This window comes from Perca flavescens, chromosome 16 (genome assembly GCF_004354835.1).
Source record: "Perca flavescens isolate YP-PL-M2 chromosome 16, PFLA_1.0, whole genome shotgun sequence".
Lineage (NCBI taxonomy): Eukaryota > Metazoa > Chordata > Actinopteri > Perciformes > Percidae > Perca > Perca flavescens.
In genome coordinates this window covers 28,194,919-28,211,457 of record NC_041346.1, presented here as the reverse complement: position 1 = coordinate 28,211,457, position 16,539 = coordinate 28,194,919, and the positions used below count along the sequence as shown (strand labels likewise).

The following is a 16,539-nucleotide window of genomic DNA, read 5'->3' as shown; positions in this document are numbered from 1 at the left end:
GGGTTGAGACCGAGACAAGACCAAACAACTGAAACTAGATCCCTGAAACATACAGTATATAAAAAACTAGCTCATGTTTATAGCGAATATTCGCTAAATCACTTTCGTTGAGGCATGAAGAAATTTCAGAAGAGTTTTCAGTCCTTCCTGAGTTTTTTGTGATTGTTGCGGACAAAAATTCTTGATTATGCAGCACGTTTTCTTAAAAAATGCAATGGATTATGTGGGATATTTATGCAATTTTATGCAATGAAATTGCAGGAACTTGCAAAAACTGCGGTTTGGTGAAAAAGAGAAAAAAAGTGATTCCCACAACACCCTGCTTTTCAATGATGTTCACATCGCGCAATTACGTCACTTCATAACGTTCCCATGGTAACAGGGGAAAATGCCTGCTCTTGAGTGAACTTTCTGCTAAGATATATGTAACTTTTTTGCAACGAAAATGCGAGCATTATGAAATCGTGCAAGCTCCGCATATTTTGTGTGGAAATCGGCAATTTATGCTGTGAAAGTGCGGCATATTTCAAAAAATGCACCCCCCACATAAATATGCGGACTTTGGCTGATTACGCGTTGAATTATGCGATCGCATTATTGCGTTTTTCTGGAGGGACTAAGTTTTGGTACAGAGGCAGATTGATAACGTTAGCTTCGCTGGCGTCACTTACACTTTGCTTACCTTTCTTTATACAGTTTAACAGTAACACATTTCAAACTAGAAATTAGTCTAAGTTATTGGTTGTACAGTATTTGAAGCAGGACATTTTACATCCAATCACAGTAATGATGTTAACGCATAAATCAGACAAAACACCGGTAATTTAGGGATATCCCTGAAGTTGTGGTCTTGACCGGAAATAAATCCAGAATCCTCTTCATCCAAGACCAAGACTTTCAAAAAGTGGTCTTGAGACCCTGACCAATCTCTAGTACTAAAACACTGCTATGAAGTCCTATTGCTTAGCTCAGTTTTCGCCAAGCCCTCTACTTTTTTTGTTCCGTCTATGTAAAGTACCGACGTTGAGTCATAGAGCTCCGAGTGCTCACAGGCGGGAGACAAGAAGTTTGTCCTCCATTTGATTCTCGGTGACGTCAGGAGAATCTTAACGCTGATCGGCTGGAACAATTAACATGCATAGGCGCATATTTGTGTCGCCTGCTGCGGATTCACATCAGTCTCGCTTTACCAGATCATCCACACGCTGCGGAGCAGAGGAATGTCTGGGGAGTCCACACAGCATTCGGAGATGGGAGAAAAACGTGCTCTGGTTTATCGGCATTTCTTTAAACCAATCACAATCGTCTTGGGCGGCGCTAAGCTCCGCACGGAGCCGCTGCAAAATACTTGTGCGAGAGAAAACTCAGATTGGACAGATCTGTCTGGATTTACCCTGCAGAGATCTGAGGAGTTAACCACAGTCCTCAGAAATCCATCGGAGTTTAGAACGCCAACACGAAGGAAGAGGAAGGAAACTGACATCGGCGAAAAGACTGATCCCGGCAGTAGAACGTCAAGGATATAGACCAATTCCCATTGACCATTGTGTAATCGCGTCACATTTATACATCGGGTCTTTCTTCAGTTTAGTGCTGGGCAGGTACTGTATGGTAGGTTTATCTGAGCTTTAAAAAAAAATAAAAACATTTAAAAACAGGGTGGATGAGAGCGTAATTTGCAGGTTCAAAACCAAAACCATGAGCTTAAAGAGGCTAAAAAGCAGCGTAGACTTGTCACTTCAAATAACACGTTTCACATTACGTATGCTTTTTTGATCTATTGTTAATATAAAAAAAGTATTGATTAGCGCAGCTTTGAAGTCACAACTGTATGTGCAGAAAAATCACTGTGGAAGACAGAAACGCAAAATATCTACAAAAAATTATATATTAAAATAAAAGCGATAATTGCTTAAAAAAAATAAAAAAATAAATCAAGATGGTTAAGTGCTTTCTCTCTCGCTTTCCACTCAAGGAGTCCCAAATATGTCTGTCAGCTACAACGCTTACTATGTAGGAACAGCAAGAAAATAGTTTTACAAATTAATTTATTATAATAAAAAGGTATCACAACTCATTGTAAAAGTACATACGTATATACACATTAAACATGCATAATCATTGTAAAAGTGTCCGTCTGTTCTACCATCCATAAAAGAAACACACAAACATGTGAACTTACTTCTAAAAACAGTGTTTCCCACATATTTACATCGCCGAGAAAGGATTAAAAATGAGAATTAAATTCACAAATTAGCATCTCATGTTGAATCCATTGTAACAAGAGCTATTAAAAACAAACAAGGATTATACATGAGTTTATGTTCACTCCACTATCTAGTATCTTAACTCCTCAAAGACTATTCCAAAAGACTTTTTCATTTATTTTTTCATAAATACATTTAAATGCAACTAGCAGGCGATACGGACAACACAGAGAGTGGAATATAATACAAGCGAGAATCTTTCTTTTCTGTGCCTCCGAAGTATAAAACAAGCTTTGCAATGTTTCACCTGCTAACAGCTCAGACAGACTTCTGGGTTATATCAGTGTCGCTCCGCTCTCCACAGTCTGCCGTGGTCAGAAAAGCCTCGAACTCCCCTCCCCTCCCGTCTCAAACAGGCGTTAACATCCTCACAGAATTGTTCAGGCCTTGTGGTCGTAATCGCTGACCATCTTCTTGATGTGGCTCAGCTTGGACTTGAGATATTTACACCTGCGCTTCTTCACCTGGTAGTCTGGAGTCTGTGGGGAGGATGGGAGCAAATAACAGAGTTATATATGATCAGCAGATTGTAAAATGTAAAAAAAAAAAAAAATTAAAAATAAAACCAGAAGCTGTTAACTATGACTGACTATAATGTTGAATCTGCATTTTGATTTTGCCCATCAACAATGATCCCACATACCTTTTTAATGTCTTTAATCCTGTTGTACTCATCCAAAGCATCCTGTTAAAGAAAAACAATTTATAACATTTCAAAATCTCACATTTAAGAACATTTTCATGGAAACAAGCTTTACCTTGTCTCCATCACCTCATTGGTCTTAAGCTAAAACATTTTGGGCTACTTCAGAGTATATCAGAGATGGTCCCAATAATGTGCTTAAAGTCAAGTCAAATTCAGTTTGTGCATGATTACAGGATATATCTTCTTTTTTTTAATACTACATTGTGGATAATTAAGCTATATATCATATGCTGAAGTATATTTCTGGAGTGTTAAAGATTAAAAGAAAAACAGCAACAAAAACCGTACAGAACCGAAAACCGTGACCCGAACCAAACTGTGGGTTTTGTGAACCGTACCACCCCTAATATATACACATCCATCAACATGCTTCAAACGACAAATAAATTAGAGATGCACCGATTACAACTTTCTTGGCCAATACTGATTTCAGATTTTCTTACCACTTTACACGCAAATATTTATTTTCTATCTTTTCTTTAATAGAACATTTTTTGAACAGATAATGGATCACTATAAAATAGAACTATATGAATTACTCCTGGTGTGGGAAATTCACACACATCTAAAGTGCAACGTTAGAATCATTTCCTTCTTTTCACATCCAATACGCAACTAAAAAAAAATGTGATTTGGGTTTTTGGTGTGGTCCCTCCACGCCCTACTTTCTCCTCGCAGGTGTTGCATATTGCAAACTTCGTATCTTCTGCACACACGCTGAAGAATGTTCAAACAGCTGACGTGTTGCAGGTTAATCCACGAGGTTCCCTACCCAGGTCATGGCTGAGCACGTGAAAACCGGCCAATTCCGGTCACCGGCCGGTCTATCGGTGCATCTCTAACATAAATATTGGTGCTAAATCGTATGAACAAATCTAAAACCGGTGAATAAGTGAATAAGACGTGCGTGTTGCTGCGAGCTCTCACCAGGAACTGTGGGGTGCCCTCCTGCAGCTCGTCCAGCTCTTTGTCCACGTCCGACAGGTTCTTGTTGAGCGCGTCCAGCTCCGCCTGCAGGTCCTTGTACTCCTTGTGGTCGCGGTCAAACTGCCGCTTGTAGTCGGTGCGCTCCACCTCGTTAGTTATGGCAGGAAATTCACTGGAGGCGGAAAAACAAAGTGGAAAGAAAGAGAAGATTTAAACTACAGGGAGGGGAAAAACATGTCAAAGTAATCTGGAACACCACAGTTTCAGTTTGTAGATTAACATTTGATAATATCAGACAACGCCTCAAAACTCTTCATTTCATTTCAATGTTGTGTCCTAAAAGTTAGTTTGTTTTCCCCTTCAAGTAAACATCTGCCACAGTGACTGGATAATTGTGTTTTGATACATTCATTTAATAGAGGTCAACAAGTTGTACGTATTTTCTAGAATAAGGAGACTTTTCTTCTTTATTCTTCTCATTTACAAAAAGTTCTAAAAACAAGTTGTTTTTTGTGAGAAACAAGTTGAAATAATCCAATTTCTTTAACTTATTTTGTAAAAAAAAAAAAAAAAGAAACATTGACTTTAAGGACTACTAAAGAATACCTAATTGTTTAGCACTGCAAACACAATTTAAGTATTCAATAATATGTTGCATATTAAAACAAATTCTAGGACTGTCCTGAACTAAAGAAATTCTTAGTCCACTGACACGGATTTTCTCGACTAATTGATTAGTTGATTTAATCGACAGATCTGTAAAAGCACTTTAAATCTTGTTTACCGGAGATGCGCTCAGAAGTTTCTTGGAAATAAAATCATTCAGCATTAAAAAACACATAAAACATGACTAATCGACTAAAGAAATCGCCACCGACTGAGACCAAAATGACAGCTTAGTCGACTAATCGTCTAACACTGGGTGTCCACAGGCAGCTGAAATAACGGCAGAGCAGAGCGATTCAATTCATGTCCTATGAGAACAGCGGTACGAGCGAAATCTGCTGACGGTGGCCAAAGTGCCAGGATGTTCACCCCCGCTCTCCCAAAGTTGACTCTTGGTCAACTTTGGGAGAACCATGGGTGATTCTAGGATCAGACCTTTAGGAGGGCTCAACCCCTAATGAGAATGTGACACGGATACAGTGCATGCAAAGGTGTTAAATCCCCCCCCCCTGCTAAATCAGTAATTTCACTGGAGAACAATGACTATATATATATATATTTATTATTAGTAACAGTTCACAATAAAAAGGTACACAAAAAAATAGATAGCTACTGTTTTTGAAAGAGTAACGAATTATTAGTTACCCTTTTTCAAATAGTTACCCTTTATCAGAAGGATCGTTACCGAATGATTAGTTACCCTTTTTCTAAAGTGTAGTTACCCTTTTTCAGAAGGGTAACGAATGATTAGTTACCCTTTTGAAAAAGGGTAGTTACCCTTTTTCAGAAGGGTAACGAATGATTAATTACCCTTTTGAAAAAGGGTAACTACCCTTCTGAAAAAGGGTAACTAATCATTTGTTACCCTTCTGAAAAAGGGTAACTACACTTTAGAAAAAGGGTAACTAATCATTCGTTACCCTTCTGAAAAAGGGTAACTACCCTTTAGAAAAAGGGTAACTAATCATTCGTTACGCTTTCAAAAACAGTAACTACCTATTTTTTTGTGTACCTTATTGTAAAGTGTTACCCAGAATCAAATGAGCTTGACCCTAAAAAGGGTCTAAAAATCTCCACTGGGGAGAACGGTAGCCAATGAGAGGGCAGACTAGCGAACGGGTCTCCAGTATATTCTACTGTGTATACACACACGCTACACGTGCAAATAAAAAGATTGCGATTTTCTTATAGCTTACTTTAGGTTATATCTCTGTACGACTACAGGGATGCTAACAGCTAGCTTGGAAAAAGGTTGTCCATGCAGTTGGCACTCCTGGTGGGTTTTTAATATACATTTGTTTTAGTAGTAGTAGCATTGTAGTAACGTTAGCACTGTAGCAATGACAACTAGCTTGTTCCTAGTAATACAACTGGACAAAAACTAAACACTACTTTTTAAGCAGCAAAGTGTGTGACTTGAGAGACAGTGGTGTTAGACCAGATTTAGACCGATAGAAAACGTATATATCAACACCAACAACTCATTGTCTGCAGAACATATACACCGTCGGCATCATGTTGTGGTGACACAACCCCGCTTGAAACTGCAGTTGCCTGTGGAAACCCAGCGTAAGAGGGAGCAACCCTAACAAATTCTGCATTTTTATTTATTTTTTTATTACATTTTACCAATAATACCTCTGTAATTGTACTTAAATAGCACTTTAATGGCAGCAGTTGAGATGTGAGTCTTTAAATTTCTTCCTACTTGTCAAAGTCGTCGTCGTCCAGCTCGTCTCCGGAGGAGTTGTAGTCCGCCTCGTTGTCCTGACGCGACCGGGGCGCCCGTCTCTTTTTGGGCTTTCCCGCCGAGCTGGGCACGTCTGAGTAAGAGCTGTGGGGATCCCCGTTCTGCGAGGGCAGGTTTCCTTCCACTGAAGGCCTGCGGAACAAGGAACAGATTAGGGCACATGTCAAATATATGTGTCAAACCATTCTGAATGAAGTATTGTGGGGCTGCAGAGACGTCCCAACCTACAAATCCTATCCTACAGTCTAGGGGTGCAACTAACGATTATTTTCGTTGTAGATTAATGTGTTGATTATTTTCTCGATCATTCGATTAGTTGTTTGGTCTGTAAAATGGTGAAACGTGGTTTCCCAAAAGCCCAAGATGACGTCCTCAAATGTCTTGTTTGTCTACAACACAAAAGATATCACACACACACACACACACACACACACACACACACACACACACACACACACACACACACACACACACACACACACACACACACACACACACACACACACACACACACACACACACACACACACACACACACACACACACACACACACACACACACACACACACCTAATCGTTTATCAAAATAGTTGGCGATTAATTTAAGAGTTGACAACTAATTGTTAAATCGTTGCAGCTCTACTACAGACTAAAGAAAACATATTTGTTTGGTACAGATCCTCGCAAAAAAAAAAAAAATATAAAAAAATATATCCAATATCGCTAATCATATCACAATATCAGTCAAAATAATCCAAATTAGCTATTTTCCTCGCATCGTGCAGCCCTAGAACAGATACATTCATTATGAAACTCTCATTAGTTTTAGAGATGAAGACCTTACATGGCAAAATAATGTCCGTCAATCCAATAAACCGCTGTATGTATTTATTGCCGTTTCTAATCTCAAATCTCTCTACTGTTCAGTATCTTTCCAATGACGTCAACAATGACTTCCTGTTTCCCTCATACATACCTTACACGTTCCCTAATCAACACAAAAGCTATTTCACTTAGTTTCAGTGTTGCAAAGAAAATGCGGAACTGGCAACATTGACGTCCACACGGATAAAAAGAGAAGCTCATTCAGCCGAAGTTTGCCAACTCTCCACAAAAATAAAAAAAATAAAACTGCCTGATCCACATTTTTGCTGAATAACAAGTTCTAGCAAGTTTTTTTGACCGCAGCCATCTGAAGAAAACCAGTCTAAAGCCGTGCCCAATGCCTGTACAATACTCTAATGTTGTTAAAAACAGGGTGAAACAGCATGATCGACAGCTGGGATTTGCTCGCGATTGGTCGGGCTGGTGTAGGGGCGGGACTTTGATACCACGGCACCACCGCCCTGATCAATACTGGGCAGACTCTGGATCCAAATTTACAAGATGGCAGCGCCTGTATCTGGGAGCTTTTGTCCAGTGGGAGGAAGTGGAGACCCGTAGTCCTTCTTTATATACACAGACTGTGGTGTGTACTCACTGTGGGGTGTAGATGTAGGGGGGTTTGTCGTAGTTGCTGCTTTCGTCATCCAGGTGACTCCTGGAGCCTCTCATCTTCTCAGGGTAGCCCATCGGCAGCACTTCAGGACCGTGGGACACAGTGTTCACCTTTGGGAGAAAAAAAATTTATACAAATCACAACTATGAGCACCATAATGTCACAAAAACAAATTTTAAATACCTTTTAGAATCCACCAAATATTTGCTTGTTCCAGCAACTAGAATGTGAGGATTGGATGATTTTTTTTTTTCTTTGCCGTAGAGGATATTTAGGATTATTTTTAGGGGGGGCTTTTTTCCCCCCCATTTATTTGATAGTGACAGTGGATAGAGAGGAAAGGTGGGAGAGAGATAGGGGATGGCACGCAGCAAAGGGCAGCAGGTCGGATTCGAACCCGGGCCTCTGCAGAGGACTCAGCCTACATGGGGCACGCGCTCTTACTGGGTGAGCTAGAGGCCGCCCCTACTGTAGATGATATTAAACTCAACGTTTTGGGGTTTGTGGACAAAACAAGACATTTGACAACTTCAGCTAAGACTTTTGGAAATTAGAATATTTTATAGACCGAACAAATTAATCATTAAAATACATTAGCAAAATGAATAACGAGTGCAGAGGCATTTTCTTTCCTGGTTCAGTTGAAACACGCCCCATAATCACAGCCCAAAGGAGCAGTACCAGACTCATAATCTGACTACAATCTGAGTATGATGACGTCAGGCTAGGACACAGGGTTAACACTGGAAAAATGCATTTTTTCTCCACTTCATGAGGCCTTTAAAAACACAATTAAAAGCCAGAGAAGAAGAGTCTTCTTAAAAGCATCCACAGACTCAGCCTGTCTAACAGCTTCTGGCAGGCGACAAACACGTGGGATCTCCTCCAACTCTGGTATGACAAACCTGCATGTACTTGTCCTCTGAAAGTATGGGACACAACAGAGCTACGCCCTGCTGAACTCCTCCAAAACAACATGTATGTATGTGCTGCCGGGCGCTGCAGTCACTCTGCCTCAGCACTTTCACACGAGTTCCCACAAAGCTACGGTGAATTAAATGCCTCTGGTTCCCAGCGTCATGTTACTGGTGTTATGTGTCTGCTAACTGGTGGGCTTTGAGTTCCCGGCTGACCCGTTCTTCCTCTTCGCCGCTCTGCCGTTAACTCAGGACTGTGCTGTGCTGAATGTCATCATGACTTACAACTATTAACAAGATGACTCACCCACACATCGCTACACTGAAGTATGCAGATGTGAGAGTGGGTGCAAAAAACACTCCTGAAAATAGCTGTACAAAGTTATGATTCATCCTGAAATGTAAATACTGAACATAAAAAAAAATATATATAAAAAAAAAAAAAAAAAAAAAAAAAAAAGGGGCTGTACTCAAAATACCGAAGGAAAAACAAAAGGCTGGGATTGCCTCCACACGGCTCTCACGTACCGCTCCCCATTACGTGAAATACCTACGTTTTAATCAAAGGTTTCATGCACTGGCATTCATGTCGTTCAAAAAAATTTGAAAAGCTTTTAAGATCTTATTGTAATTCATCCCGTTTTGTACACTTACACCCTGTGTTACTGTGGTTTTAACTGCTGCTTAGTGGAACTAGTGTTATTAAGGGCCCAGTGTGTAACGTCTGTCATTCTTATATGGAGGCTCCTTTTTCCAACTACGATGTCAATATTGTTTTCCACTAACGACAAAACAACAAATTATCCGTGCATTTATATGGAACTAAGCTTTTAGGAGCTTTCCGTCTTTACTCTCCTCCCTTAACTATTTTTGACTGGCTCGATAGACGGCGACCGGAAGAACAGCTACAATAAGTTGCTCAAAACCTTTTTTAATAAACTGTGTACAAACAATGTTCTCTTTGCTGGAGTTCATGTGTAGAGCCCCTGGTGATACTTGGAGCAAAGTTTAATGTTGTGTCGAGCCTTCTTAGGGTTTTAAAAATTGTTATTTTGAGACTAGCATAAAAGTGCCCGTAGCTCTCTCATTCAAAAGGCCATTTGACCGAAAAACGAGAATACGGTAAATCTTAAAAAGTGACGTTTCCGTCCTAAATATGCTTTTAAAACGAAAGTTGGACCCGGGTACATTCACAAAAAGCCCCTAGGTTGCATTTTGGGGAGAGTTAAGCTTTAACTATTTGTCAAAATATGCTTTTTTTCCCAAACTCAAAAATGAGGCATAATGTCATTTAAATTAGGTTTATTGACCATGAATATAAAAACGCAGTCGGACTGGTTATCAAAACAAAGAACAGAGAAGCTCGGATCACTGCACACCTCCGAGTGGGACTTCATTCTCTGCTCAGGACGCCATTACTCCACTTTATCTGTCCATATCAGATATGTCTTCTTCAAATGTTCTGAATGTTGAGTACAGTGCCTTGTAAACGTGTGACAATATAAAGTCCAGGTTTTTATTGTTGGGAGTTCTTCCTGCTAACATGATATGTCATGGTAAGATTGAAACTGTCACCCATGTACACGCCACACCTTGAAACTAAGCTTAGGAGAGTTTTGCTACACACACTTCCCCCTCCCCCGCACATAACCCGGTGACTGCCACCAAACTGGTTGGACAACTTTGGCTGGTACAAACTCAAAGTGCTGCTGTTGAGTCAGAGAGACTTTTTAACCGAGACTAGCTCTGGAAAGAGTTTCGAGCTGAAAGCGTGACTCAATCGATGTATATGATCAATCAACTATTTTGATCATTAAGTGTTTAAGGGCTGCGACTTATATTTATTTTATTTATTTTTTAAATGTGCTGATTTTTTCGTTTAATCTAGTAATTGTTTTGTCTATAAAATAGTAAAATACACCATTTATAATTTCCCAAAGACCAAGGAGACATCTTCAAATGTCTTCCTTTTGTCCAAAACCCCAAAACATATTCCGACACCATTATGTGTGACAAAAAAAAAATAAATATTCACACATCACATTTGAGAAGCTGAAACAAGCAAATGTTTTAGCAATTTTGCTTGAAAAAAAAAAATGAATAGTTGCCGATTAGTTTTCTGTCAAACTATTTGATTAACCCACTAGTTGTTGCAGCTCGATAACTAATAAAAAGTCAATTATCAAGTGAAGATATTTCCTTCTGCAAGCTCACCATCAATATCTATTTTTAAAAATCACTTCAGTGTACGCACTTTACACACAATATAAGCTACAATCTGAAACATATTACACGTTACAAGATCAAAATCAGCAGGGATAAGAAGATTTTTTACGTGCTTCCTTCTCAAAGTAAGTAACACAAACGGTCTACAAAGGATTTGCTGCTTTTCTTTTTTGTATAATTGTAAACTGAATAACTTTTTGGAATAACTTTTGGACTGTTGGTCCGACAAAACAAGCAACAGAAGGACGTCACTTTGGGCTTTAGGAAATTGTCTGGCATATTTTATGACGACTAATTTAACGACTAAATGTTTAAGATCTAGTTGGAGCTGGGCTTTACGGAGAAAAATCAGATATCACGATATTATTGACCTAATACATCGATATCAATACTGCGACAATATTGTAGGGTTGACAGTGGGTGTAATGTGTTTAACAGTTTCAAGTGAAATTAGAGAAAAAATAATTATATTTTTTTCCAGCTATATACACTAACATGTTTACATGCATGAACAAAAATAGTGTGATGTTAACCCTTGTGTCAACCACGCAACTTTGTCTTTCTGGGTCAAAATGTAAAAGAAATTCCAACATTTTGGTCGTCTTGACACTTTTTTTTCGAAGTTTCTGTCAATATTATTCTGCGTTTCTTTGATGTTTTTTTAAGCTTTTCCCACGCTGGTTACTTTTACTGGCATTTTTGAAGATTTTCCTGACATTTTTGTCACTTTCTGACATTATGATCATGGTCTGACATTTTTTTCCTACATTTTTCAAAGTTCTATTATTTTATATATTTTATATTTCTTTACATGCTAAAAAATTTAATATAAACACCCAAATTCAATGAAAGTGGTGAAGTGATCATTTATTTAACCTTGTGAAGAGCGTTGTACGGAACCATCCACGTTATTTTGTTTTAGAATTTGGTTGAAAGAAACCAACATGTCTGATATAGAAACTTTGTGAAAATGGGTCAAATTAGACCAGAGGACAAAAATCTGCAATTCTTCAAACGATATTTCCTCAAAATGTTGCACAACAGATTTTCTGAGAAAATGGGAGTTAGTACGTGCTTGTTATTATCAATTTAGACAACGTCATTGTACGTCACGGTCTCTCTATACATGATCTCATAGCAATACGATTCCATTGAAAGACAATAAACGATCATATTGAATTATTGCCCTAGCTCTAGTAATGCTCAACAATCAACTCACCCACGCCTCCACGTCTGGAGGTGGCTCCATCTCGTTGAGGACCTTCACCTTTTTCCACAAAACGTTGCTCTTGCCGAAGTTTTGGATTCCCTGGCGAGTCTTCAGCGCAAAGACGAGCATGATGATGAGAGCGACGCCGACCAGGAAGCCGAACACCGCTGCGATGGCCTGAAAGCAGACGCAAACCAGCCAGTTACAGACACAACCAGGGTTTTATATTTAGAGTTTGAAACACACGTGTCAAACTCAAGGCCCGTGGGCCAAATCTGGCCCCTCGCAAATTCTGATCCGGCCCACATATCAATTTAGGTTCACAATAAATTTTGGCCCACCTAGTTGTGCGCCAAACTAAAAACATGGCAAACTGTTTTTCAACTTGCAATTACGCCACGCTCAAAAGCAGAATATGGCAAATTTGCCGACTTTAAGACTCCGAAGTTCCCCCAGAAGAAGCAGAGAGTTTAATATTCAGGCGGTGAAAGAGCTTGTTGTGGTTCAGCTGGGTGGTAGCCCACTTAGAAAATATAATCATGGTTTTTGCTCGATTTGCTAAATTCTAGGACGGCTTTGGAACTTTTTTGCTGACTTTTTCAGGGCTTTATGTGGACCAAACTGTGAGTGAGAAGACTATATGAGACATGCAATAATACAGTCAAAGATATTTGACTTCTTTGATGAAATAAAAGCACGTCAATAAACTCTAGCTGTCTGGCCCTTGGTGTGATTCCAGCGTGGCCTGTAGTGAAATTGAGATTGACACCCCTGGTTTGGAATGTTTAATTAGTTTTCATTTATTTTAGTTTAAGTTAGTTAATTGAATTGAATCAAAATCTTACGGTGGCAGACTTTGTGATGCGTAAATACTTTTGTTGTCCAAAAAATCAATATAATATATATTGTTATAAACGTGTGATTAACAGCCCTAATAATAATAATAATAATAATAATAATAATAATAATAATAATAATAATAATAATAATAATAATAATAATAATAACAACCCTGCTTTGGCCAGTCTATACCAGACCTTCGTAATCACTTCACAAATTGTGAAGTCTTTAAATTTCTGTGAGTGATTTTTAGCTATGTCAAATATATGTGCGTTTGCTGTGTTATGGTTGTCTAAGCTGCCGAAACTTTACCTTGGGATGAATAAAGTATCTATCTATCTATCTATCTATCTATATCTATCTATCTATCTATCTATCCATCCATCCATCCATCTATCCATCCATCTGAGAAAAGGCGCGAGGGTAGAGCTGGGCAATATATGGATATTATATCGATATCGGGATATGAGACTAGATATCGTCTTAAATTTTGGATATCGTAATATGGCATAAGTGTCTTTTCCTGGTTTTAAAGGCTGCATCACAGTAAAGTGATGTACTTTTCTAAAGTTACCAGACTGTTGTAACTGTTCTATTATTTGCCTTTACCCACTTAGTCATTATATCCACATTACTGATGATTATCTAAAATCTCAGTGTGCAAATATTTTATGAAAGCACCAAATAGTCAACACTACAATATGGTTGCGGTATCGATATCGAGGTATTTGGTCAAACATATCGTGATATTTGATTTTCTCCATATCGCCCTGCCCTACCCGAGGGAATGAAAATGTTCACCTCTTGTGGCTCCAGGACGCAGTAGTGGTAGAGGTACTGATTGACTAGAAGTCCTGACTGCTGCGGCCCTTGGTACTGAGAACACAGACCGGCGATCTGCATGCCGAAGGTCGATCCGTAGGACTGAGCCATGGGGTTCACCGCCACCAAGTACACTATGGACGCTATTAGCATTAGCACCGCTATGATGGCGCAGATGATGATCACCGCCAGGTAGAACCGCCTGCTTTCCGCCAGGCTCTTGTGAGACACGATGATGATGAAGATGGTCAGACAGGCGATGAAGGTGGCGGCCGCCATGAAGATGATAAACCCTTTGCTCTTTCTGGGGTCGTAGTAGTTCCCTCCGATCCCGCCGTAGCCGTAGCTGTTTCCAGCTCCGTATGCACCGCCACCAAAGCTGCCATACGAGTTGCCGCCGCCATACCCGGTTCCCCCGTAGCCTCCGTAGCCTCCGTAGCCGCCGAAGCCGTCCATAGCTCCCTGGACGTCCCAGGCCAGCGTGGACGCGACGCACGCGAATATGCCAACGCTCAGTACGATGCAGATGATGGACATGATTTTAAGGATGCCTGGCGGAGACGACCAGCGGTAGAAATGCTGGAACTCGTCATCTGGGTAGTAGGAATAGGCCGGCTGGGGGGGGATGTAACTTCTAAGAGAGTCACAAAGACATCACTGGGTCAGTCAAATCACAATGAGAGCACCATGGAAGAGAAGAACCTTATAATGTATGTGTATGTAACTTTATATTTAAAGATTTTTTTTTTAGGAATTTTTAGGCCTTTATTCAACAGGACAGCTGAAGACATGAAAGGGGAGAGAGAGGGGGCGGAATGACATGCAGCAAAGGGCCGCAGGTCAGAGTCGAACCTCGGCCCGCTGCATCGAGGAGTAAGCCTCTATATATGGGCGCCCGCTCTACCAAGTGAGCTATCCGGGCGCCCAATCAACTGTATATTTAAATGCTTTTTTTGTTGTCAGGAAGAAAATGTAACTTCCCTGACAGAAAGGTAAAGCTGTGAAAAGTTTCTCAATGGGTACACTTAAACTGATACCAATGTTTTTTTGTTTTTTTTTAGGTGTGTAATATCTGTTTAGTTGCTGCCCCCGTCCCCTTCAACCACACTACAAAAAATACAAACTTTTCCTTTAATGGTCATCATTAAGTATTCCCAGTCCTTAGAGAGTTGGGTTGGGAACCAAAGCAAAATACGGAGCGTGGATTGGTTACTGCAGAGGTGCCAGTTCACTACCTGGGCACTGCCAAGGTGCCATTGAGCTAGGGTTGCACGATACTGACAAAATGTGATATTGCGATATCATTTATGAATATTGCGATATAGCAATTCATTTCGATATTCTTTAAAAACATGTAAAATTACAAAAGTTATGGGAAAACGCATCAAAATAGATTCACAACAAAAAAAATGTCTTACAACACAAGGACCATTTCTACAGAACAGGACATGTTCTACTGGTTGGACAGTATAAAATATATAAATAAAGAGAACAGGACATGTTCTACTGGTTGGACAGTATAAAATATATAAATAAAGAGAACATGATCATTACAGCGTTTGAGGCTCTAAATCAAACACAACTAAGCCACACAGCCAACGGACGGGATGCAGCACTCCCCAAAATATACATGTTAAAATATTGTATACTTATCGCGACACTTTCGATATAATATTGCGCAACACGATATCGCGATAACGATATTGTGTCGATATATCACACATCCCTACATTGAGCAAGGCACCAAACCCTCCCAACTGCTCTTAGGGAGCAGCCCCCTCCCTCTGACATCTCTCCATTAGTGTGTGTAGCATGTACTGTACAGGTCCTGAGCATGTGTGCAACTGTACTAACCGAGTGAAAAATGTGAATTTCCCCTCCAGGGATAAATCAAGGCATGTTTTCTTCAGTAGCATTCTTCAACATTTAAACCAAGCTGAGGTTGTTCATACAGTCTGGCATATAGCTTGAGCTCAGTGGATATTTTTGATATAAAATGAATCGAAACAACAATATGTTTACGGTATTATTATGGAAAAGGACTTACTCTCTGGTATCCGAGTCGTAGGGAGGTGGACTCCCATTGGGTCGGGAGGACATGACCGCTGATCCACTTGGTGCTGCTCTGTGAGAAGAATCTGCAACAACATTTCTATTGTTAGCAATGATTTACTTCATAAAATAGATTTTAAATTAAAAATAAAAAATAAATTCCAATCCTCACACGTAAGAAGCTGGGACTATAGGGACATTTTTGCTTGAAAAATGACTGGAAACGATTAATCGATTATAAAAACAGTTGCCGGTTATTTCTCTGTCAACTAACAAACCGTGTAGTCCTTTAGTGTTTATTTCAATTCCACTACAACATCATAACATGCTGTGAGTTTTTAAACGGACATTTTCAACTCTGGTTTTGGCGGCGGCTGTAAATTGGCTCAAAGGGAAACATCTCGCCACTTAATTTTCATGATTTTTAAAAGTATTAAACTAAAAAAACTTCCTGTTTAATCCAAAATAAAGTGACAGCCAACATTGTGAACCATTTTCTTTAATGTTTAATTCCGAATAATTACGCACTTTTAACGTCATTTAACGCGTTATTTTGGCAACAAAGCAGAGATGCTGTCGAGGAGATAAGTCACTAACAATACACCTGTTTGTTTTCCGCCACAGGTTAACACCTTATCAAAGATTTAGAACCACAACG

At 39.6% G+C, this 16,539-nt stretch overlaps 1 protein-coding gene across 1 annotated transcript in view; it reads right to left on the bottom strand.

The window, feature by feature from the left end:
- Nucleotides 1-2,031: 2,031 nt before the first annotated feature.
- Nucleotides 2,032-16,539, bottom strand: part of oclna (occludin a) — a 14,673-nt gene continuing 165 nt past the window's right edge. The window contains exons 2-9 of the mRNA XM_028601798.1: nucleotides 15,877-15,967; nucleotides 13,809-14,463; nucleotides 12,177-12,344; nucleotides 7,797-7,924; nucleotides 6,275-6,448; nucleotides 3,901-4,072; nucleotides 2,911-2,952; nucleotides 2,032-2,746 (exon numbers count right to left, since the gene is read on the bottom strand). Coding sequence (XP_028457599.1) covers nucleotides 2,648-2,746; nucleotides 2,911-2,952; nucleotides 3,901-4,072; nucleotides 6,275-6,448; nucleotides 7,797-7,924; nucleotides 12,177-12,344; nucleotides 13,809-14,463; nucleotides 15,877-15,929 — 1,491 coding nt within the window. The 5' untranslated portion in view covers nucleotides 15,930-15,967 and the 3' untranslated portion in view covers nucleotides 2,032-2,647. The remainder of the gene's footprint in view (nucleotides 2,747-2,910; nucleotides 2,953-3,900; nucleotides 4,073-6,274; nucleotides 6,449-7,796; nucleotides 7,925-12,176; nucleotides 12,345-13,808; nucleotides 14,464-15,876; nucleotides 15,968-16,539) is intronic.